At 46.3% G+C, this 24663-nt stretch overlaps 1 protein-coding gene across 1 annotated transcript; it reads right to left on the bottom strand.

Moving 5' to 3' along the window:
* Positions 1-1680: 1680 nt before the first annotated feature.
* ZNF304 (zinc finger protein 304) lies at positions 1681-7451 on the bottom strand (the record flags this gene model as incomplete). Its single annotated transcript, XM_082861958.1, has 3 exons — positions 7101-7451; positions 5372-5498; positions 1681-3506 (listed from the first exon to the last, which is right to left on the bottom strand). Exons 1-3 carry the CDS (start codon positions 7131-7133, stop codon positions 1681-1683), a joined length of 1986 nt encoding a protein of 661 aa, XP_082718084.1. The 5' UTR covers positions 7134-7451.
* Positions 7452-24663: the final 17212 nt, after the last annotated feature.

Below are 24663 nucleotides of genomic sequence, written 5' to 3'. Positions count from 1 at the left end.
GGTGTGGTCTCATCAGTATTTACACATGGTGAAACATAACACGTTTTACACTTTACATATTCAGTTTATTTCATGTCACCATACCTTAATGAAGATGTTAAGAACTAAATGTTCCCTATGAAAATCCATATTTACCATTCCTCTTGGAAAGTCACATCTGCCAACTGTTCTGGTTCTAGCATATCCCTCTCCCCACAGTTTAGGGGGATGAGCCCTGCCTCAGTATCAGCAATGAAGTCCACATCCACTTCAGTCACTAGAAATGTTGGCTGGGTCAGAGAAGCCTGATCCCTGGATCTCTCATCAGTGCTGGGGTTCCTGCCTGTGCAGTGATGGCCATAACATCAACAGCCCAGGGAGGTACAGGAATCCACAAATCTTTAGATTATTTACTGTAACAGTGCATTGGCCGCAGGAGACTCAGACGTCTGAAGGTCCTGAGAATTTCTGTACGCTTTCATGCCATACAGCCAAAATCACATGGATGTTTATAGATGCCACTGTTAGAATAGACACACATCCTCTCACTAGCCACAGTCATCCCCACTCCATTATATCAGTGTTTCTGTACCAACTATGATTCCTACCTTGCCCTAAAGGGCTAAAGCCTTCCAGTCAATGATACTTGCCTATGAGACTCTGGACATCAGGGACTGGCTCCTGTACAGGTCCAGGAGACAGAAATCCCTCAAAAGTGCTGGGGAATATGGGATATTCCCTAGGAACAAAGGACCCAATTCATGTTGCTTCCACAAGCACTGGAGATTTCCACACCAACTGTGCCCTCCTCAGAATGAACTCTAGGCTCACAGGAAATCCTGACTTCTAAGCCACAGGATTAGGTGCATAAAGCTCTTCAGACTTTTCTAGCAAGCCTTGGGCAACAATGCAAACTAGGCCAGACTAGACTGAGAGCTGTTCTCTACCACCCTGCTGTCCCTTCTGAGGCACATAACATTGGTGTCAACATAAGGTGTTCCTCCCTTCATGTCAGTAAAACCCAATTTTTTCTCAATCCATTAGACACAGTGAACTGACCTCCCATGAGTAAAGACTGCCACAGCAGGCCTTTATCACTGCACAAACTAGAGTAGCACAGACAGGGAGTTCCAAAGTTGGGTGACTTGGGAGCAAGACAAATAAGTCACAGCTATCATGTGACAGTCAACATTGTCCAGGAAGAAGTGAAATCTTGTCTGGAAATCTCCAGTAGACTCTGGTCCTTTCGGCCAGACCTAGATCATGGTCACTCAGTACCCAGTCATGGGGAAGGAAATGAGGACCTTCTGTGCACTCAGAACATTCACAATCCCCTAGAGGGATCAGGAGAGACAGCACAGGGCTCCACCTTTGCTGAGCATATTGGAGTAACTGACAGACACTGTGGGAACTTAACAGCAATGAGATGGCTTCCACCACAGGCACTGGCAGTGATATAACTGTCAAGAGCCCTGGACAGTTGAGGAAGTGCAATGCACCTCATGAGAGCTTCTCACCTATGTGGTACTTATCGGGAATCTCCCCGGGGTGGATGTACGATTGTACAAGGTTGACCTGCTGGCTCCCTCACAAAGGGCACTCACAGAGCTCTTCTCTGGTGTGAGTCCTAATACTTTGAACAAGGATACAGCACATTTTCTGCATTCATAAGGCCTTTCTCTAGTGTGAACCTTCTGGCTGCTAAACAAGTGTAACAGATGCAGCTAAAGGGCCATCAAAACTGTTGCATTCATGAGGCCCTTTGCCAGTGTGAACTTTCTGGTGCCGAACAAGATGGGAGCTTCTGCTATAGGCTTTCCCACATTCACTGCACACGTAAGGCTTCTCTCCAGTGTGAACCCTCTGGTGAAGGATGAGGCTAGAGTTGCGGCTAAAGAATTTCCCACATTCACTGCACTCATAAGGCCTCGCTCCAGTGTGGACTTTCTTGTGCTGAACAAGGTGGGAGCTACTAATGTAGGCTTTCCCACATTCACTACACACATAAGGCCTTGCTCCACTGTGAACCCTCTGGTGTAGAATGAGGCTAGAGTTGTGGCTAAAGCATTTCCCACATTCACTGCACTCATAAGGCTTCGCTCCAGTGTGAATTCTCTGATGCACAATGAGGTTGGAGCTATGGCTAAAGAATTTTCCACATTCGCCACACTCATAAGGCCTTTCTCCAGTGTGGATTTTCCGGTGCTGTACAAGCGTGTCTTTACGGCTGAAGGCCTTTCCACACTCACTGCACTCATAAGGCCTTGCTCCAGTGTGAATTATCTGGTGCTGAACAAGTGTGTCTTTGCAGCCAAAAGCCTTCCCACATTTGCCACACACATAAGACCTTGCTCCTGTGTGGACTCTCCTATGTTTAATGAGGCTGGAGTTATGGCTAAAGAATTTTCCACATTCTATGCACTCGTAAGGCCTTGCCCCAGTGTGAATTCTCCAGTGCTCAATAAGGTGAGAGCTTTGGCTAAAGAATTTCCCACATTCACTGCACTCATAAGGCCTTTCTCCAGTATGAAATCTCTGGTGCTGAACAAGTGTGTCTTTACGGCTAAAGGCTTTTCCACATTCAGTGCACTTATAAGGCCTTTCTCCGGTGTGAATTCTCTGGTGCTGAACAAGGTGGGAGCTTCTGCTGTAGGCTTTTCCACATTCGCTGCAGTCATAAGACCTTTCTCCAGTGTGGACTCTCTGGTGTTGTACAAGCGTGTCTTTGCGGCTGAAGGCCTTCCCACATTCACTGCATGTATATTGTCTTTTCCCATTGTGAAATTTCTGGTGGGTTTTTAGGTGAGACAGGTGAATGAAGGCCTCTCCACATTCCTTACACACATGTGATGTTTCTCCACTATGAATTTTTGTATGATGAATAAGAACTGATTTCTCCTTGGACAGATTTCCACATGGTAGGCACCTAAAAGCTCGCACTTCAGCCTGAGTTATCTGGTTGTCAAGGAGAGTGAAGGTGTTCAGGAACGTTTTCCCATTGTCACTGCAATTGAGAAGCATCAGTTCATCATGGTCTCCCTGGTGTCGCCCGAGTCTGGAGCTTTGTGGAAAAGGCTCCATGAACTCAGCCTTTTTGCATGGACTCATTCCATTGTAAGTGCTTTGGTACTGGAACAGGTCAGAGCTACCTGGCAAGTCCATCCCTTCCTCCCTGCAAGTAAAAGGTCTCCCTAACATGTGGACAGCACAGCTCTTCACAAGTGAGGCCCCATCATCACCCCTTCTGACAGGATTCTTCCCACTATATTGCTTCTGGTGCTGATAAAAGTTTTCACTGAACAGGAATCCTTGCCCACAGGGGTCACATGTGTACAGTTTCTGTGCAGGGCATGATCCCTGGTGTTCAGCCAGGTGCAAAATGTCTTTCAAGAGTGGGTCACATATCTCACACGGCTGGGCTTTCTGGATAAATGGACATGACTCAGGAGTCCTGACCTCTGACACTCCTTCTACAAAAACGCTCTGCTCAGAAGGGGCCTCCTCATTGTCTGCTTCACACCAACAACCTGAAATCAAAGAAATTCTAGTGAAGGACATGTTGACTTCGGTGGGAAGCAGCAACTCCATCACATAGGTATGTGTGACACACCAATGAATGAGTCCATTGGCTTTTGGCAGGATGAGGGAGCCAGGATCAGGAAGGGCTCACAGTCATGGGCCTCTAAAGATCACAGTATGAAGGAACTCTAACGATGGGTAAAGACACAATGATGTTGGACAGTACTGGAAGTAGAGGCGAGGTCTCCAACTCACTCCTCTACAAAAGCGTTTCAGCAGGGCCTCAGCTGCTGGTGTCAGGTGAGCTCTGTGCAGAAAGCTGTGTCCAGGCCCAGGAAAATCTGATTGCAAGTAAGTAGCTGGTTCTTAAGGACTACATATGGATATGTGCACAACTCATGACACTTTATAGTAGCCAGTGTTGCTGAGCACTGCGGATGGAGAATGAGTGAGAGACATGGAGGCCAGAGAGGTGGGGAAACAGCCAAGGGATGGAAGACAGAAATGTCAAGTGCCAAGAACGGGGAAGGAAAGGGAGAAGTGAGGTACTGCTATGTGCCTTGGCAAGAAAACACTGGTGAACACAAAGCAGGTTGATGGTACGATGTGAACCCAGCCCTAAGATCGCTCTCTTTCAGCTCCCATGCAGCAGGGCCAGGCCCTCTCTGGCCTCTCTCACTGTGGCTGGAGTCATGGCTCCCTGTCAGGAACCCGGGGCTTCCTGTCCCTCTCCAACTGGAAAACTACATGTGATCAGGAAGATGGAAGTTGTAAAAAAATCATAGGGCAGATGGGTGGCCCAGGTAGACCCATTCCACAGAGAAGAAGAGAATATGTTTTTAAAAAAGGAGAGAGAGAAAAACCCGAAGGAGGATTTGGCGGAACACCCCTGTGTCTGCCACAAGCAGTGACCATGTCAGTACCTACAATTCCTGGCATAGTCATGCCCCAGGAAATCTAAGCCAGAGGACAGGGGCAGAACATGGACGCAGAGGCATCATGGATCTGGAAGTGCCCAACCGAGGCAGAATCTGTGAAGCAGAGTGAAAGAGCCCTGAACTCCTAACCTGATCCTGAAAGACTTTGGGCAGAGGTGTTGGGACTGCTCAGCGAGGGAGGGGACACCACACACGGCCCAGCCTCGGCACCCACAGTGCCTACTCTGGGAACCAAAGAAGGGAAGGAGAAGAGTCACTGATCTGGCTGGACCGAAAGACCTGCCCCAAGGGAAGTGGGGAAAAAGCAAACCCCAAGGACACTGGAGCGGGCATGAGGGCCTGTGGAAGGCAGCCTCTCCGATGGCCCCCAAGAATGCCTACCTCCCAGTATTCCTGCCCCTGTGTAGGCCACTTCCCTTGACCATAGGTGGGACTGACTGACCCATTTGAATAGGGCAAAAATGATGGGATCATTTTCTCCAAGTCAGGTTAGAAAAAGACCAGTCATCATCCTGGACATTCTCTCTCGCACACTTGCTCAGAGAAGGCACGTTATGAGGTGCACTACATGTTATGAGGTGCACTACAGAAAGACCACCATGACAAGGAACCGAGGGAAGCCTCTGACCAACAGCCAGTTGGAACTAATTCTCACAGTTCAACAAGCCGCAAGAAACTACATCTTGGAAACACAAAACATGAGTGAATTTGTAAGTGGATTCTTCCTGAGAATGGCCTTCAGATGAGAACACAGGTTTGGCTGACAGCTTGACTGAAACCTCATGAGAGACCCTGAGCCAAAAGCACCCAGGTAAGCTGTGACGAGCGAGGTTCCTGATACACTGAAAGTTACATAACGCATTTTAATTGTTTTAAGTCACTAGCTTTTGGAGTAATTTGCCATGTACCAATAGATAACTGAAACAGGGACTTACCCAGCGAGGCCAGAAGTGCAAAGTTCTCCAGCATCACATCACGGTACAGGAGTCTCTGAGCTTCCTCAAGGAGCTCCCACTCTTCCCGGGAGAAGTACACGAACACATCCTCGAAGGTCACACAGCCCTGCCACGATGGGGACAATTGAGCCCACGGACAACAGGACTCCCCAGTCTACCCATTAACCTATCCCACCCCGGTCCTCCCCAGCCTCCCAATTCAGAGGCAATACTAGGCCTTGACACAACTATTGCCTGCTCTCTCCTGTCCCTCTGATCACTGTGTGCAGCCCAGAGCAGAACCAGGCAGGTGGGCAGATATATATTATATAAGCTATGGGTCTTGCATGAAGGGCACAAAACACTCTCCTGCTGGCATCCTCAAGAACATGCCTCCCAGAAACAACTAAGGCCATCAGGTCACACTCCTCCCAACATGTGTCACTCTGAACCACACTTTCCTCATATCTGGGACCACACCCCATTAACACTGACAAACTTCTGATCCACAACATATGCACCTCCAAGGCAACCCCCACTCCTGAAGCCACTCTGCATACAGTATCCAGGAAGTACTCATGTCTTTATGACAGGCACCACTGCCACCCAGGTGCCTGAGCACGATGCCAAGTCCTCAGGACCCAGTTTCCACTTTCTTTGCCACCATCAACACTTATGTGGACTATTGTAGTAAGCTCCTCCCTCATGCCCACACTCCATTCTCAATTAGACAGCAGCCAGAGGGAGCCTGTTAAGATCCGATTCAGAGCATCTCTCTTCTGCTCCAAATCGTCAATGTTTTTCAACACCATCAGAATAGAAACCCAGCTCCTCAGCCTGCCATTCTTGCCTGACTCCTGGCCCTTTTCCCAACAGACATAATGAAGACCTGTGGTTCCTTGAGGACTCCCAACTCAATCTTACCTCCAAGCATTTACACATGCTGTTCCTGGGTCTAATACACCCTTCCAGTCCTCATCCCATTGGCTACCAGAAGCAGGAACCTCTTCATATAACTGTTGGCTTAGATTCAGGATACTGGGCTATAAAGGACCCCTCCTTTAAGGCCCCCAGACTCAAGTGCAGGGAGAGGGACAGGTGAAGAGTCCCAGTATCTCACTATGTCTCATCAGAAAATCTCCAACGACCCTAGTTTAAAAACATATACAAAATCCATACACCTCTCTAACCTCCACTGCCACCACTCTGGTCCACCCACCATCAACACTCACCTGGACTATTGCAGTAGACTCCATCCTGGTCTCCCTGCCCACCCTCAGGCTTCCCCAATCTTTCCACTCTGCTACAAGAGGAAGCCTGTTAACACCTATGTCAGATCACCTCCCTTCTCTGTTACAAAATTTCTATGGCTCCCGCCACCACAGAAAAGAGGCCGAGCTCCTCAGGCTGCCATTCCAGGCCTGATCCCTGACTGCCTGCTCTCTATTCTCAACAAACATAACAGAGACCTGTGGTTTCCTGAACACTCCTAATTCATTCTCACCTTCAAGTGTTTGTACCAGATGGCTCCTGGGCCTTGGAAACCATTTCACGCCTCACCCCATCAACACTGGGAATGGGAAACTCGCCACATATCCACCGTCAAGGACCGCCCTTCACGGCCTTTATACTCAAGAGAAGGGAGCGATGAAGGCGAAGTGCTGAAAGCCCTAGAACACACCATCCCTTACACCTGAAGCGGTGAGGGCTCGAGGGACCCTCCACTCACCTGAGCCCGGTCCATAAGCGTCGCGGCCGCCATGGGATCCTCTGAGCAGAACCGGGTCGAGAAACTGGCGACTGGAGCGGGCTCTGCGGGAGCAGCCGAACGCCCACCCCACACTGGGCGAAGTGGCCTCGGGACGACTATCGCACTCAGAGCCCCAGGCTCCCCCTTGTAAAAAGGCGCTCAGGCTCAGGGTGCCGCCTCTGGAAGCGGACGAGGACGGAGGGCGGGTGCGAAGGCCTCGGGAAGAGCGCAGCCCCAGCTGACACCTCCGCGCAAGGCGGCCCGTAACACGACGGGGACCATGGATCCTAACAACGGCGCGGAGGGAGGTCCTATCCTTTCTACTGTCCTTCCCGGTTAGCTTCCGAAGAGCCGCACGGAAGGCGGACCCCAGCCAGGCCTCCCAGCCTCCACAGCCACTCTAGACAGCCCTGGCGCAAGCAAAAGACGTCACCGCCGCGACGCCGGAAGTCCCGCCTCTGCCGGCAGGGGCGTCAGGAAACGTCCATCTTCCGGACTGTCATTAGCGCAGCACGGATGCGCCGGGCACAGACTTATGGGTAAAGGAATTTGTGTCCTCCATCCAAGCAGGTAAGGGGTACTTTTCCGGCTCTCCCCGACCGCAGTGCGGAGGCAGGTAGAGGGAGAAAGGTCGGGGAGGAATTGGGTCGCGGAGGGCCAGAGCTCTTCTTAAAGGCGACGCGTCCAGATTTCCGTGGTCACCTGTGACAAAGCCGCGTCCTCCGCCGTCTCCAGCAGGTGGACCATTCTTTCATCCTGGGAGAACTGCTTCACCTCCGAGTTTTGGGGACTGAGATTTAAATTGAACGATGAAGGGAATTCCCTGGCCCTCCAGTGGTTAGGACTCCACGTTTCCAGTTCGGGGGCGTGAGTTTGACCCCTGGTCGGGGGAACTAAGATCCCGCAAACCGCGCGGGCCGGCCAAAAAAATAATTGAATAATTAATATCCCTCCTGCGGTCTTCGGGTAGTAACATATGGTCCTCCTATTCCTTGCTACCCAAAATTGGGTTAGCAGCACTTGTGAACTTACTGAAAATGCAAGTTCTCGGATCCAACCTACACCTTCCGACACAGAAACCCCCCGGAGGTGGGAGCTCTTATTAAAAGTCATGACCACCTCCCTCCCCCAAAGTACGACAACTAAAATGGAAAAATACTACAACCTACCTCATGGGAAGTGAGATGAAACATGCTTAGCACAAGGCCTGCTGCTAAATACACACAAGCTATTATTGTTATTATTCATCATCTCCACAAGTTTCTCACATATACAGCTATAGGAGGATGTCAGAGGCCTCTCTTTGCAGAATCACTGATCACGTTTTTTAAAACAGAAAATACAATCACTCCCTGAGTCAGCAAGTAGCGTTATAGATAATGGTAAAAATTTTGCATAGAGCACACCTGTATACCTGTAGGTTCATTCTACTTTTTTTTTTTAAAACATTAGATGAAGAAGTCTTGTCAAAGGGATGCATTTTTACAGACCGTATGATTCAAATTAGAACTATGAAGACTAATTGCTCTTAGGCTTAAGTGGGCAGTGGAGTTAACACAGTTTCATATCATGGTATACTTCATAAGATGACATCATAGTTCATGTCTAATTCACAAGAACAAAGACTCAAACTCCTCCTGCCTTCCCCTCTAACTCTCAGGGCAGGCAGACCTAGGTACAAATGTATGATCATGACATGGTCCAGTCTGATATCTAGTGGCTCAAGGTCACCAGGTCTGGTCCTCCTTCTCTTCAGCTCCCAAAGGAGCAATAATTCGTGGGGAGGTGTGAAAACTGGAAACAGTGAGGTCCAAAGAGGCAACCCCAGGAAGGAACATAAATGAGAAGATAAACTGAAGACACATTATTCACAATCACTCCTGCCCATTTCCATTGGCCAAAATTTATTTGCATGGTCCCAAATTAAATAAGGGAAGCTGGGACATGATTGTCCTCTTAGGTGTCCAGGAGGAGAAACAGTATTGGTGAATGACTAGCCAGTTTCTAACACAATCCTTGATTTGATCACCAGACACCCATTTTTTATTCATCTTCTACATTCTACACTCTTACACCCTCATTCATGTGACCAGATCATAATTTGTTTAAGCATGTTCCCATTTATGGTTGAGTGAGTTGTTTCAACCTCTTGGCTGTTATCAATAAAGTTGTTATAAACCTTCATGTATATATATTTTGGAGAAAAAAAAATGCCCTAATTTCTAATGGGTATACGCTTAGAATTGGAGTTGCTTGGTTATAATATATACATATGTTGAAATTTAATGGTAATCTTGACACATAAGAGTTAAAACTGAAATTAATGAAAGCACTGTGAGAATTAATTGGCATGTGGAATTTACAGTAGAGACTGTTGGATATATTATCATCATTTGTAAATTGTGTGCTATGCATCCTTTATGTCTGTAAACTTTGTAATGAATTTGTGTAATCTGTGTGCACTTTCTTCTTAAGAGCAAGTGTTAAACATTTATTATCACATTCCTGTGTGTACAGATCTGATTATCTGCATTTGGGAACGCCTGTATAATTGTGTATGTGACCGAGTGAGCTCTTGTGTGTCTCTCTGGATGGCTATACCTATTTATGTATGACCATTTGTACATCTGCTTCTGTCAACATGGCTGTGCAAAGGTGTCTACCTTTGGCTCTGTACATGGAGCCCTCTCTCAATGTACCTGTTTCCGCTGTCCCTGTGATCTCCTGTGTAGTCTTTCTGTGTGTCTAGGAGTTTCTTTCTCTGTGTCTCCATACTCTTTCTGCATGCCTGTGCCCGTGTCTGCACGTACATGTTTGTGCCAATGGGTGCATCTGCCTTTTGCCCATGCATGTCCCTGTGAGCACCGTTCTTGGTATGTATGGGATTTGTGTGCACACGTGTCTGGGTGTCTATGTCTGTTTTCATGTGTGTGTGTCTTTAGTTAATATAAATATATCCTCTCTATTCTGTTTGTGTCCTGGTGGGAATTTGTGTGTGCATCTGCATGGATTTTGTGTCCCACATATGTGTCTGTGCACATCTGCCGATTCATTTTTGGGGAGTCCTATGTGTGATGGTCCTGTAGAGTCCACTCCTGGTCTATACATGTCCCACGGCGTGTCTGGGTGTGCCCTGCGTGTGCCTCCCTCTAGGTGCCTATGCTGACCCCATGTCCCTTGTTCTGCCCTAGCCCAGTCACCATAAGGGGACCTCTTAGTGCCACTCAGGCTCTGCAAGCAGTTGGGCACTCCTGGAACAGGGTGTCTGCTGGGATATCTGTGCCCTCAGCTTGTCCCAACTCAGAATTCACCTGTTCTGAGAGGCCTCTCTGACCAGTCCCCAGGCCCTGGCCTCAGAGTTCCCTACACTGAACTTTCAATTTCTCAAGTGCCTCAGGATCACTCCCACACCCCCATCACTGCACAGGATGTTCCCTCTGCCTAGAACTCTGTGTGTGGTGCTGATCTGTATTACAGGTTTAAATTATATGCCATGGAAGGGGTTATGACTGGAAGGGGGAAAGCAGAGTTCAGGGGGATCCTGGGGGCCAGGCTGCTGGTCTGGCACTCACCTCTGAACTCTGGGTTTCTCCTGTTGAATATTGTTCACCTAAAAGAAAGACTGCCATATATTGCTCCAGCAAAGATTGGCTTACTCAGGGTCAGCTGAGAATTGTAACTTGGAGTCTGCAACCATGGCGAGCCACCAGGCAAGGACCTGCACAGCAAAGGTAGAACACTTTTATAGAGGTAAAAAGTAAATTAAGAGGGCTGTAGTAAAGAAAGAGTCGAGGGCTTTTCACTGGCTGAGTCCTTGCCAAGAAAGAGGAGGAGTTTTTCTTCTTCCTGTTGAGCTCTGCTGTCAGTTGCAGGGTGTGAGAGTTTCCCCTGCTGGCCTCCTTTTTTTTTTTTTTAATGTTTTATTTTATTTTATTTTTTTTTTTTGGCTGTGCCACATGGCTTGTGAGATCTTAGTTCTCAGACCAGGGATGGAACCTGGGCCCTGGCAGTGAAAGCGCCGAGTCTTAACCACTGGACCGCCAGGGAATTCCCTCCTGACTCTATTTAACCTAGGTTTTTATTTACTATTTTTTACAATATAAACAAGTTCACAGAACACCAACATCAGTCAGGGCCACTCAGTGACCATGATGAAATGAGACAATGACAAAACCACCCTATCATCATATCTGAGCAAAGACAACCAGAGTCCTGTGCAAACAAGCAGATAGCCCCCTCTCCTGGGTAACATGAGTGACAGCTACATCTTCCAGTAGCTGCTGCTTTAGTGCCCCTGCCTTGTAAATAACAAATTTCAGGATATCTGATCATAAAACCAACTCCGTTTCCTGACAGCATCCAGTTCAGACCAAAGCTCCATTTCCTTAAACTCTTCTCCAAATCACTGAACACAAGCCCAGAGCCTAGAAAATGTCCTAACACCTTCATACTGAGGGCCCCACATTTCCCACGGTGTGGTAACCCACACTGCAGCACACCAATAAACCTCACTGCTCCACCACAGATGTCAGACATGTTCCTGGTGCTGGACGCACTAGCACCACATATCTGCAGACCCGAATGACCCCCAAACTCCAGACTGCACATCCAACTAGATCGACCTTTCCTCTTAGATGTCTGACACGCATCTCAAACTGCACGAGTACAACCCAACTCATCTCTCCCTGCCCTGCTCTCACTACCCACCCCTCTCCCCTCTACGGCTGCAGTGACTGTCAACTGGTTCCTGCACCAGACAATGCTCTTGTCAGTCTGTGTTGACACCTGTTACCTTTGCTGGAGATGTTCTTCTGCGACTCCAACCCTGCCTGGGGGTCCTGCATCATTCAGGGGTCTCCACATCAAGCTCTTCCTTCTTTCTAATTTGCTTCCTAAGCTTTAGTTCAATGTCCATCTTCCCATTTTACACACAAGAACACTGAACCCCGAGGATAAGTGACAAGACCAAGGTCATGTGGTTGGGGATAGGCATGGTGGAGACAGGCTGCAACCCCAATCAATCCCAACTCCAAACTCTGAAGGAAATAAAAACAGGTTTTTAAAGAGATATATGCACTTCCATGTTTATTGTAGTTCACAATAGCCGGGATATGGAAACAACCTAAGTGTCCATCAATGGATGAATGGATAAAAATGTATATATACCTACAATGGAATACTACTACTCAGCCTTGAGAAAAAAGGAAATTCTGCCATTTTCGACAACACAGATGGACCTTGAGGATGTTATGCTAAGTGAGATATGTCAGACAGAGAAAGACAAATACCGTACAATATCCCTTATATGTGGAATCTAAAAAAACAAAACCAAAAACTGAACTGGAAAACAGTAGAATGACGTTTACCAAAGGCTGGAGGTGGGTGAGGGGATGGGAGAGGTGATGATGTTTAAGGGTACCTACTTACAACTAATAATTCCTGGAGATGTAATATAAAGTACAGGAGTACAGACAACAAAACAGCATTATAAACATTAAACTTGCCAAGAGACAAGATCTTATTTGTTCCCACCACTAGAAGAAATGATACTTCTGTGGCACAACAGAGGCTAAGGCTACAATGGCACTCATACTGCAATATAAATGTATCGAATTAAATATGTTGTACATTCTTAAACTTACACACCGTTATGTCAATTATATCTCAATAATTAATGAATAAATTAAAATATGAAAATGAAGCCTTAAATGGTTTTAAGCGGTACACTAAAATGTACCCATTCATAAGTGTGTCCTTATCTCCTTAGATCTAATTTTAAACAACATTCTTAGTATCCTAATTTCTTTTAAGTTTTAAATGCTTCATAATTCAAGGCTTCACATAAGACAATATTTTGTAACAAATAAATATTTGCAGGGCTGTTCTCAAGTGTCCAGCTCTCCAGCTCTCCTGGCATGGCATGGCAGACAGTGCATATGTAGTAATTTAGGTGTTTGCCTCTCAAACACTGCTCCTCCCCTGCCACTCAAAACAACAAAAAACAACCAATAAATTGTCACAAGTTTGTCAGGAAAACTGGAAAGAAGTCATAAATATATTTCTTTTCCTGTTACATCTACTTCTTTTCTTCTTCCTCCCTTGTTTTTGTCTTTTAAATATTCCTGTGGTTGCTTTTTCAGTGTATACTAAGGGTAGAGCTATAGCTGAAGATTTTTGAAATTGCACAATAGTCACTGGTTCTCTCTCCTTTATAAATTCTCAGGTGCAAAGTCCTAGGATGGGTCCATTTCCAGTATGACTCTTTAGATGACAATAAGTGATGATTGGCCTCAGAAGATTTTCTCACAGCAATGACACTTACATGGTTTCTCTTTGGTATAATTTCTCAGAGTAAGACGTTTCCTCTGGTCAGATGATTTTCCTTAGGAGTTACATTCGAAAGGTCTTTCCCCAGTATGAGTTCTCTGATATCACAATAAGTCCACTTGTGAAAGGCTTTCCCCCATCTCTTACGCTCATATGGTTTCTCCCCAGAATGAATACTTCGAGGCTTGGTGAAGGATGAACGAAGGCTGAAGGACTGTCCACATTCACTATATTCATGGGGTTTCTCCTCAGTGTGATGCTTCATGTGTTGAGTCAGGGAAGAGCTGTTGTGAAAGGCTCTCTGATATTCTTACACTCAAAGGGTTTCTGTCCATTGTGGATCCTATTAGGCCAGATAGAAAAGGGTGAATGAAGGCCTTTCCACATTCATTGCACTCAGGGATCCTCTCCTGTGAGAACCCTCATATGATGAGTGAATAAAACAGCTGTCAAAAAGGGTTTACCCGCATACTTTGCATTCGAAGTGACTTTTTCTGGAGTGGGAAATATTATTTGGGACAAAAACAGACCTGACACAAGAGACTTTCCCACATTCTTTGCATTCATAAGGCTTCTCCTCAGTGTGAATCTGTTGTAGCTGCATGAGCTCTGACCTGCAGTTGAAGGCCTTCCCACAGTGGAAGCAGTCACGTGGTTCTGCTAAGCATAAATCCTCATGAGTTGACCGAGGTCTGCCCTCTTGAGAAAGGCACGTCAACGTTTGTTAAACCATTTCCCACATTTCTTCCACTTGCAGCGATTCTTCCCTGCATAGATCATGGAAGCTTTACCTGGTCCATGTTGAGTTCTGTTCATGAAAAGCATCTCCCGGAGGATTGCTCTAGTAAAACTCCTGAGTGCAGATTATCATCTGTCCTCACACCATTGTGTTCAGAGCTCATCCTCCGGAGAAAACTCTCCTTGTGGGAAACTGTCCCTGGGTTCTTCCTGCAGTTCTAATGGCCCTCACTGTTTCCTGGTTTGCCCCCAACAGAGAGTTAAAGAATCAAATGACCCTGGAGCAACATTCCCTCCATGAGGGCAGCTAAGAAGCTTTATGGCCTGAGGTTGTGCCTTCTGGCCTAACGGGAATCCAATACCCAAAAGGGCCTATTAGTGAGGACAGCAGAGAATAAGCTCCCAACACTCCGGTGTGGCTTCTCCCCACTGTGAGGGGTCAGGTGCTGGCCAAGAAGTTCTTCTGACCCTCCCTGCAAGTGAAGGCCTTCTCTGATACACTGGATCTGCAGCACTTCACAAACGAGGCCTGGATTTTCTCTTCTGAAGACTCCACTCCACTGCTTCTGCATCCAGTCAAGGTTTAAACTATACAAAAAGTCTCTCCTCCATGATTCACATGTTGGGAGTATGAGTGCTGCCCAGATGGTGTTCCCTGTGGCTCAGCCAGGTGCAAAAATGTCTTTCAAGACTGGGCCACACATGTCACAGGGGTGAGCCTTTCGGGTGGAAGGATCTGCCTTGGGAGTTCTCATGTGTGACACTCTCACAGAAACTCCCTGCTCAGAAGGTGCAGCCACATCCTCCACTCCATGCCAACAACCTGAAAAAAGATGAATGCTGGTGAAGTCCATGTTCAGTTGGTAGCAAATGGCATCCAGTAACAAATATGTGTCTGATACAACTGGCAACTAGTCTATCTATGGGACTATGGGCATCATAGGGGACCCAGAATCAGGATGAGGAAGGGCTGCTGTGTGCTGTGGGCCTCTAAAGCTTAAAGAATGAAGGACAGGTTTTCCTGGTGGCGCAGTGGCTGAGAGTCCACCTGCCGATGCAGGGGACACGGGTTCGTGTCCCAGTCCGGGAAGATCCCACATGCCGCAGAGCGGCTGGACCCGTGAGCCATGGCTGCTGGGCCTGCGCGTCCAGAGCCTGTGCTCCGCAACGGGAGAGGCCACAACAGTGAGAGGCCCACATACCGCAAAAAAGAAAAAAGAAAAGAATGAAGGAAACCTTGCAGGAGAGGATACCAGGATGGGATACAGTGTGAGCAAGAGAGGCATGCTCTCTGAATGACACTTTGCAAATGATCTCCCAGCAAGGCTCCTGGTTCCTTGTGACAGGTGAGTGCTATGAAAAAGGGTCTAGCCAGGACCAGAAAAATCTGGCCAGATAGAACATTTAGTGTTCAAGGAAAATTTAAGGATATGTGCACATCTCGTGACACGTTAAAAGAAACCCAGTGCTGTAGAGTTCCGCATGGAGCAGCAAGAGAAGAGCAGATAAGATGTGCGACTAGAAAGGGGGGTGGGACTAACAGGTACCTAAGGTCAGAGTAAAAGTGACAAATGAGCAAGGCATCAAAATTGGGGAAGGAAAAGTGGGATAAGTTTCGCCACTGGTGTTGCCACCTAAACACTAGTAGACATGGCACAAAGTGCTGGTATAAAGTGAAGCCAGCCCTGGGCTTCCCTGGTGGCACAGTGGTTAAGAATCTGCCTGCCAGTGAAGGGGACACAGGTTTGAGCCCTGGTCTGGGAAGATCCCACATGCCGTGGAGCAACTAAGCCTGTGCACCACAACTACTGAGCCTGCACTCTAGAGCCCACGAGTCACAGCTACTGAGCCCACATGCTGCAACTACTGAAGTTCGTGCTCCACAGCAAGAGAAGCCACTGCAAGGAGAAGCCCATGCACCGCAAGGAAGAGTAGCCCCTGCTCGCCGCAGCAACGAACCCAACACAGCCAAAAATAAATAAATAAAATAAATAAATTTCTAAAAATATAAATAAATAAATAATAAAATAAAATAAAGTGAAGCCAGCCCTGATTCCCGCATCTTCTGCTCACCAGGCCTAGGCCTCCTCCAGGTCTTCTCTGCTGTGACTGGAGCCACGTCTACCTTCTCAGGCACCCTGGGCTCCCCTCTGGCTCCAGCTGGGTGGCTCCATGAGACCTGGAAACCGCAAGTCCTGATGGGAAGGAAGAGCTGGTGAGTGGTCAACACTGACCCAGGGAGACACTCTCTGCAGAGAAGATAATTAAATACTAAAAAAAGAATCTTGGAAGAGGGCTTACAGGAAGAGCTCAGTGTTCACCACAAGGAGTAACAATATCAGTGCCTGCAATTCCATGTCAGACCTTGGAAAATTAGAGGAAGGAGGCAGAACTTGGGCCAGGGATTTGGACAGACACCTAGCCAAGGAGCGGCCAGGCCATCTGGAATCTCTGGGGCAGAGGGGAAGACTGCAAGACTTCTCACCCCCAAATTCTTCATCTCAAAGCTTTGGGGCAGGACAGGTTGGTGGTGCACATCGCCCAGCCCTGATACTCACACTACTTACCCCAGGGAACCAAGGAAAGAAGCCGTGCCATGACAGAACTGTGAGACAGAACTGTCCCTTGAGAAAAACAAAAACCAGCCCAGGAAACTGGGAATCATGTCCTTGTTAACTCCCTCCTGCTGAGTGTTGGCTGGACCTAAAAATTACTTTCTAATGAATAGAATATGGCAAAAACGATGAGATGGCACTTGCGAGATTAGGTGATAAAAATACCAGTTTCTATCTTGGATGCTGTTTCTTGCTCATTATCATGGCTATCAGCTGCCTTGTTGTGACCTGCTTATGGAGAAGACAACATGGCAAGAAACTGTGGGAGGGTTCTGGCCAGCAGCCAACAAGGAAATGACTAGTCTAACCAGGTGAGCTTTCAGATCAGATGGCAGCCCTGGGCAGCTTGCCAGCAAGGTCATGAAAGACCCTGAGCTAGGGGTATCCAAGCAGGATATGCCTGATTCCTGACCAAAACCAACTGTGAGATAAACGTTTGTCTTTCCAATGCACTTAGCTTTGGAGTAATTTGCCATGTAGCAACACATAACTAAAACAGAGACTTACCCAGTGATGACACAAGTGCAAAGTTCTCCAGCATCACATCACGGTACAGGAGTCTCTGAGCTTCCTCAAGGAGCTCCCACTCCTCCCGGGAGAAGTACACGAACACATCCTCGAAGGTCACACAGCCCTGCCACGATGGGGACAGTTGAGCTCATGGACAACAGGACTCCCCAGTCTACCCACTCACCTAATCCCCTCACCCCGTCCCTCTCCTCCCCGGCCTCCCAGCTCAGAGGCGATGCCAGGCTTGGCACCACTAGTGCCTGCTCTCTCCTCATGTCCCTCTGATTACTGTGTCCAGCCCAGAGCAAAACCAGGCACGCGGGCAGACAAAATACTATCTCAGCTGAGTATGGCATGACAGACCTCAAACACTCTCCTGCCAGCCAGTCCTCCTGGTGTCATCCAGAGCCCGAGGCACAACTACACTTAGGCTCAGCCTTCCCCCACAAGCCCCCAGGACTTGGGCCTTAAGGCTGTCTGTTCACCCTCCTCCCCGGTCTCCCTGCCTCCTCCCTCACTTCCACAGTCTCCACTGTGCAGCCAGAGGAAAGCTTTCCAATGAATTATGCGTTAAATCACCTCCACCTTCTGTCCAAACTTTCAGAAGGGAGGTCTAGCTCCTCGGGCTGCCATTCCAGGCCTGACTTCTGCCCGGCTGCTCTGTTCCCTGATCACTCCCAACTCAGTCTCACCGAGTATTTGCACATGCACTAGGACACCGTTCTGATATTTACTCCCTTGTTTGCCAGTACAGGAAACTATGCATAAAATCCTTGGTCTGAATTCAGTACCCTGCGCCACAAGTGACTCCCTCCAGAGACTCCACGACCAAGAGAACTGGGAGAAGAAAAGGCAGAGTCCCAGGACACCATCAGCTATCGCAAGGGGCGGGGACCATGAGGGTGTGGCCCTGGGTGACCCTCCACTCACCTGCGCTGGATTCATCAGTGCTGCTGCACCTGCCACAGCCAAAGGACCCAGTGGGCTGAATGGGGCCCTGAGAGGCGGGAGACCAGGGCGGAGTCACCTCGGGCTGCGTGTCACACTCCGAATCTCGCTATGAAATGTCAAACGCTCGAAAGGCCCAGGCCGCCGCCTTCGGGGGCCCTGTCAACGGAGCGCGTGAGAAGACCCGGGAAACCGTGAGGTCCTGGCAGGGCCTGGCAAACACGAGGCGCGAAGTCGCCTGTCCCACGGACGGGGACACAGTGTCACAGTGAAGGAGCCGGGGCTGGGGGCGTCACGGCTCAGACAAGGTGCGGAGATAGCCCCCGGCACCCCGCTCTCCTTCCCCGTCCTGCCCTAGAGATGCGGCCCCAGTGCAGCGCTCGAGTCCACGTGGCCGCCGTCCAACCAGCACCCGCTCACGGACGGATGTTCTCCTGCAGCGAGGCCGGAAGTCCCGCCCCGAAGCCGAAGGAAACGCCCCACTCCTAGGTCGTGATTGGCCTAAGGCTGGGGGCGGTAGCGCCGGTGGCATCCACTTTTGGGTTACGTAGTTAACGCCCAGCCTGTGCCCACGCGCGTGCGCCATTTCCCTTCTCCATGGCGACGGCCCAGCGGCACCGCGGGAAGAGACTGGGAAATAATTTAGCTCCAGGAATCCTCATACGGGGTGGGGCGGGGCTTCGCTTCCTTTTAAAGAAAAGTGCCCAGATTTCCGTAGGCCTGGGGGTAATGCCCCGCCCTCCCTAATCGTGCCACCGCAGGACCTGGGAACCTGTTAGCAATGCAAGCTCTGGGGCCTTACCCAGACCTAGAGAATCAGAAACCCTGGGGACGGGGCTCAGCACTCTCTGCTTTCAGGAATCCTGGTACCGCTCATTCAAGTTTAAGAACCATGGCTCTACTGTGACTAGAATGGGAAATACTAAGTCCCTCGTGGTTATTTACATAAAAAGTGCCTATCTCATAGTTCATGCTCAGTAAATAAGAACGATTATTATTACTGTCATTAGCATTAACATCACAATGCTTTCACGTACAGGGCTTGGGAGGATAAGTCAGGGATACCTCTTTGCAGGATCCTTGGCGTTATTTGTGAAAAAGCAATGATTCTTTGACGTGGCAAGTAGCCTCATAGGCATTGATTAAACGCTTTACATAAAATCATACATTTGTATGTACTACTTGGCATATTTATTTCTTAAAGAGCACCGCAGGAAGGGTTTGTTTTTTTTGCCATGCCGAGTGCCATGCAGGATCTTTGTTGCCCGACCAGAGATTGAAGCCGAGCCCTCTGCACTAGAAGCGCAGAGTCCTAACCACTGGACCACCATGGAAGTCCAGGACGGCTTCTTAAACTACAGGTAGGCATGATGCCCAAAGAGTTGCATCATTACAAATAAAGCCACATGATTCAGATCTTCAGAACATCAGGACTAACTGTCCTCAGGTCTAACTGGAGTGGAGCTGATATGGTTTCATGTTTGTGACATAAGATGACATGTCATCTAGTTCACAGTAACTGGGGCCTCCCTCTCCCTCTCCTGTCCTCCCCTTGACCTTCAGGACAGGTAGACCCAGGTACAAATATGTGATCAGGAGATGGCCCAGCTTGAAGCTTAGAGGTTTTTCAGGTCATCAGGTCCTGTCCTCATCAAAACACCATCAACCCATCTCCTGAACCTACAGTACGCAATGGAGCAATAAATCCTGGGGAGGTGTGAAATCTAGAACCACTGAGGAGATTCCCAGAATGGTGCACAAATGCAAGAACAGTTAAGACACACATTCACAATCAATTCTGCCTGTATTCAACTGGCCATGTCTCATTCACATGGTCCCAAAGTTAACTGTAAAGAAAGCGGAGACACGCTGTCCTCCCAGGTATCCAGAAAGAGAAAATTGGGGTTGTTAGTCATCTAGTCAGTTTATGTCACAATCCATCAACCTGGTCACCAGATACATATTATTTCTCCTATGCATTCTACACTGTCATCCTTTTATTATTCCAACAACTCAAAACCCCATCTAATGACTAAGCCCATCTCACCGTTACAATTTCTAGGGTGTGTTGTTCTTTGTATCAGGTTCAAGTACTGTTCCTTAACACCAGGAAACTATCAACACAAAATAAATCGTCTCCACTCACACCTAACATATAGTGGGGTCAGGGACATAATGGAAGGACATGTGAAGGTGCTGAAGAAATAACCACCAACACAGATTTCTATACTCAACAAAAGTGTTTTTCAAAACAGAGCACGAAATATGAGAATCATAATAGAAAACTAACCCACACAAAATGAATCCTAAGGTTAAATTTAAGGCCAGAGGAAAGTGATCCCAGGTGAGAAGTCTGCAGTGACAGAAGGAATGAAGATCCAAGAGAAGGATGCACGTGTGAATCAATACAATTGATTCATTATCTGTGTAAAACATGAAAAACATCTCCTTGTTGAGAACAATAAAACTACCATGCAGGGGCTTCCCTGGTGGTGCAGTGGTTGAGAGTCCGCCTGCCGATGCAGGGGACACGGGTTCGTGCCCCTGTCCGGGAAGATCCCTATATGCCACGGAGCGGCTGGCCCCGTGAGCCATGGCCGCTAAGCCTGTGCATCCAGAGCCTGTGCTCCACAACGGGAGAGGCCACAACAGAGAGAGGCCCGCGTACCGCAAAAAACAAAACAAAACAAAACAAAAAAACCTACCATGCAATCCTCAATAATATCCCTTACATCGTGCAAAAGGAGGGTAATGGTATTAACTCTATACTTTTTTGTGTTAAAGACATTATAATTTTTAGCTTAAGCAATAATAAAATAGGAGTATATACATTCCCAACTAAAAGCGAAGTTTAGAATGTAAATATTCTACACAAAATTTTAAAAGAATGTATATAAGACACAGAACTGAAGTAAAGATAAGCACACAACAGGCAGATGCATCATACAGGAAATGTATATGGAATAAATGTTTGAATTAGTAGTCAGTAGTTTTCAGTGGGTTGAAAAATATACAGCAATATTCAGTTTATAAGTCACAGTTCGAAGATATGTTACAGAAATAAAGCAAATAAAAATTTGGAAAATATATACAATTATTAAACAAAAACATAAAAATGTGTATTTGTATCTGAAAAATAGATACAAGGAAGAAAATAGCAGGAAGACATTATACTTTAAAATTTGTACACAATTTTAAACATCAATTCAATTTACATAAAACAATTTTACTATAAGAATAAAGAGTTAAATCTATAAACAAATTAGAATATTTTAATGTTATCTCAGTAATTAATTTTTATAAGGCAGGAATAACGTTGGTTATGTTCTGTTAGATTCATACACCAAAATGCATAAATCTGACCTAACAGATACATATAGAACTGCATACACCAACTGCAGGATGTTTGCTTTTTAGCACAAACTGAATATAGGTAAAACTGACAATATATAGGACCATAAAAAAAAAAATCTCTAACTTGCATAGAATGTAATAAAACAGAGACTGAAATAAAACAGGACAGAGAATAGAAACAGAAGATGTGATTGAAAACATTTAAAGATATAGGACCACAAAAAAATTCTTTAACTTACATAGAATGAAATAAAACGGAGAATGAAATAAAACAGGACAGACGTTAGTAACAGAAGATGTGAATGAAAACATTTAAAGATGTGCTTGGAAATTAAGGTATGAAATACGAAATAATCCATGCCTGAAAGAAGCAAAGATAATCAGAACTGGAGAACATGTTTTTTGAAAATAATGACATCCCCAATGCCAATTTGATGGGCTTTTTGGGGTTGTTTTCTTTGTTTGTTTTTGCGGTACACGGGCCTCTCACTGCTGTGACCTCTCCCGTTGCGGAGTGCTCTGGACGCGCAGGCCCAACAGCCATGGCTCACGGGCGCAGCCGCTCCGCGGCATGTGGGATCTTCCCAGACTGGGGCACGAACCCGTGTCCCCTGCATCAGCAGGCGGACTCTCAACCACTGCGCCACCAGGGAAGACCTGATAGGGCTTTTATAAGCAGTATAATGGACAGCAGTCCAGTAAGTTAGGAGAAATAGATGGGATCTGCCCTTGTCTGGAGAATATGGGCTTGGGCTGGTCACCTGGCTTCTCTGCACCTCAGTTTTCTAATCATTAAATTGAAGGGGTCTCTATGGTCCTTTAAAGTGTTCAAGCCCTATTATTCAAAGCATAACCTTGTTTTTAAATTATTATAGGATATTCAACTTGAGACTTCGCTTTACAATGTTTGAGAACTAATGACATCCCTATATATTCTCATGAGATGCAATTAATAAATTACATTAAAAGGAATCTCCAGGCCCAAATGGTTTCACCAGAGAATTCTACCAAACATTTAGAGAAGAAATAAAACCAATTCCTCAAAATCTCATCCAGGTTGGGGGGGAGGGGGTGGGGGTGGGGGAACACTTCTTAGTTCATTTTGGGAGGCCAATATTACTCAGATACCAATAACAGTATAAAAATAAATAAATAAAATATAGACCAATATGCTCATGATTTTACACATAAAATTTCTCAACAAAACACTGGCAAAAGGAATGTGTGTATATATACACACACACATACATATCATTATATTCCATGTTCCATGACTGCAGGGATTACTGCAGAAATGCAAGGCTGGTTCAACATTCAAATCCAGTCAATCCATCATATCAACAGGCTACAGAAGAAAAGACATATGATCACATCAACTGAAGGAGAAAAGGCATCTGACAAAATTCAACACCTATTCATAATGAAAGCTCTTAGCAAATGAAGGAAACCTTCCAAACTAAAAAACATCTATATAAAAACCCACACTATCATCTTATTTAATGGTCAAGCAACACTGAACGCTTTCCCCTTAACATTAAGAACATGACAAGTGGGCTTCGCTGGTGGCACACTAGTTGAGAATCTTCCTGCTAATGCAGGAGACATGGGTTTGAGCCCTGGTCTGGGAAGATCCCATATGCCACAGAGCAACTAAGCCCATGTGCCACAACAACTGAGCCCGCCTGCCACAGCTACTGAAACCTGCATGCCTAGAGCCCGTGCTCCACAACAAGAGAAGCCACTACAATGAGAAGCCCGTGTACTGCAATGAAGAATAGCCCCCACTCGCCAGAACTAGGAAGAAGTCTGCATGCAGCAATGAAGACCCAATGCAGCCAAAAATAAATAAATTTATTAAAAAAAAAAGAATAAGACAAGTGTGTGCTCTTTCACCATTTCTATTCAACATTGAACAGGAAATTCTAGCTAGTAGAATAAAGACAGGAAAAGGAAATAAAACTGATACACATAAGGAAGAAGTAAGATGTTCACTATTCACTGATAACATTATTGCTTATGAAGAAAATCCTGATGAATCTACCAAAAAAAAAAAAAAAAAAAAAAACCCTGCTAGAACTAATAACTGAGTCCAGCAAGGGCACAGGATACAAGGTCAACATATAAAAATTAATATTTCCCTATAACAGTAATGATAATGAGCAAACTGAAATTAAAATCTCAATACCACATATAAAGACTCCAAGAAAAGGTGTATGGATGAAGATCTAACAAAATATGTTCAGAATCTGTAAGGTGAAAATTATAAAACACTAATGAAATAAATCAGAGAATCTAAATAAATGGAGAGACATACCATGTTCATGGAATGGAAGACTCAACATAATAAAGATGCCAAATCTCACCAAAATGATCCACAATGTATCATCTATAAAAAATCCCACAAGATGTTTTTAAAATATAGACAAACACATGATAAAATTTATATAGAAAACCAAAGGAAAAATTGACATGGAAAGCTAAATCAATTTTTAAAAACAATAAAGAAGATGGAATCACTTTACCCAATTTTAAGATTTAATGATAGCTACAGTATTCAAGATAATGTGTATTAGCAGAGGTTTAAATACCCAGATCAATGGGATAATATAAAGAACTCAGAAATAGACCAAAATGAATATGCCCAACTTATTTTTTACTAAGTTCACTTCAATGGAGGCAGGGCAGTCTTTTCCACGAATGGTACCAGAACAACTGAACATCCTGAGGCAAAAAACACAACCTAAACTTCACATGGTAATACAAAAATTAATTCAACATGGACTAGAGATTTAAATATAAAAGGTAAGGGCTTCCCTGGTGGCGCAGTGGTTGAGAGTCCGCCTGCCGATGCAGGGGACACAGGTTCCTGCCCCGGTCCGGGAAGATCCCACATGCCGCGGAGCAGCTGGGCCTGTGAGCCATGGCCACTGAGCCTGCGCGTCCGGAGCCTGTGCCCCGCAACGGGAGAGGCCACAACAGTGAGAGGCCCGCGTACCAAAAAAAAAAAAAAAAAAAAAAAAAAAAATATATATATATATATATATATATAT

The sequence above is a fragment of the Leucopleurus acutus genome (assembly GCF_964270905.1).
Source record: "Leucopleurus acutus genome assembly, chromosome: 20".
Lineage (NCBI taxonomy): Eukaryota > Metazoa > Chordata > Mammalia > Artiodactyla > Delphinidae > Leucopleurus > Leucopleurus acutus.
Note: the sequence above shows the minus strand (reverse complement) of the source record. Positions and strands in the feature narration are given on the sequence as shown.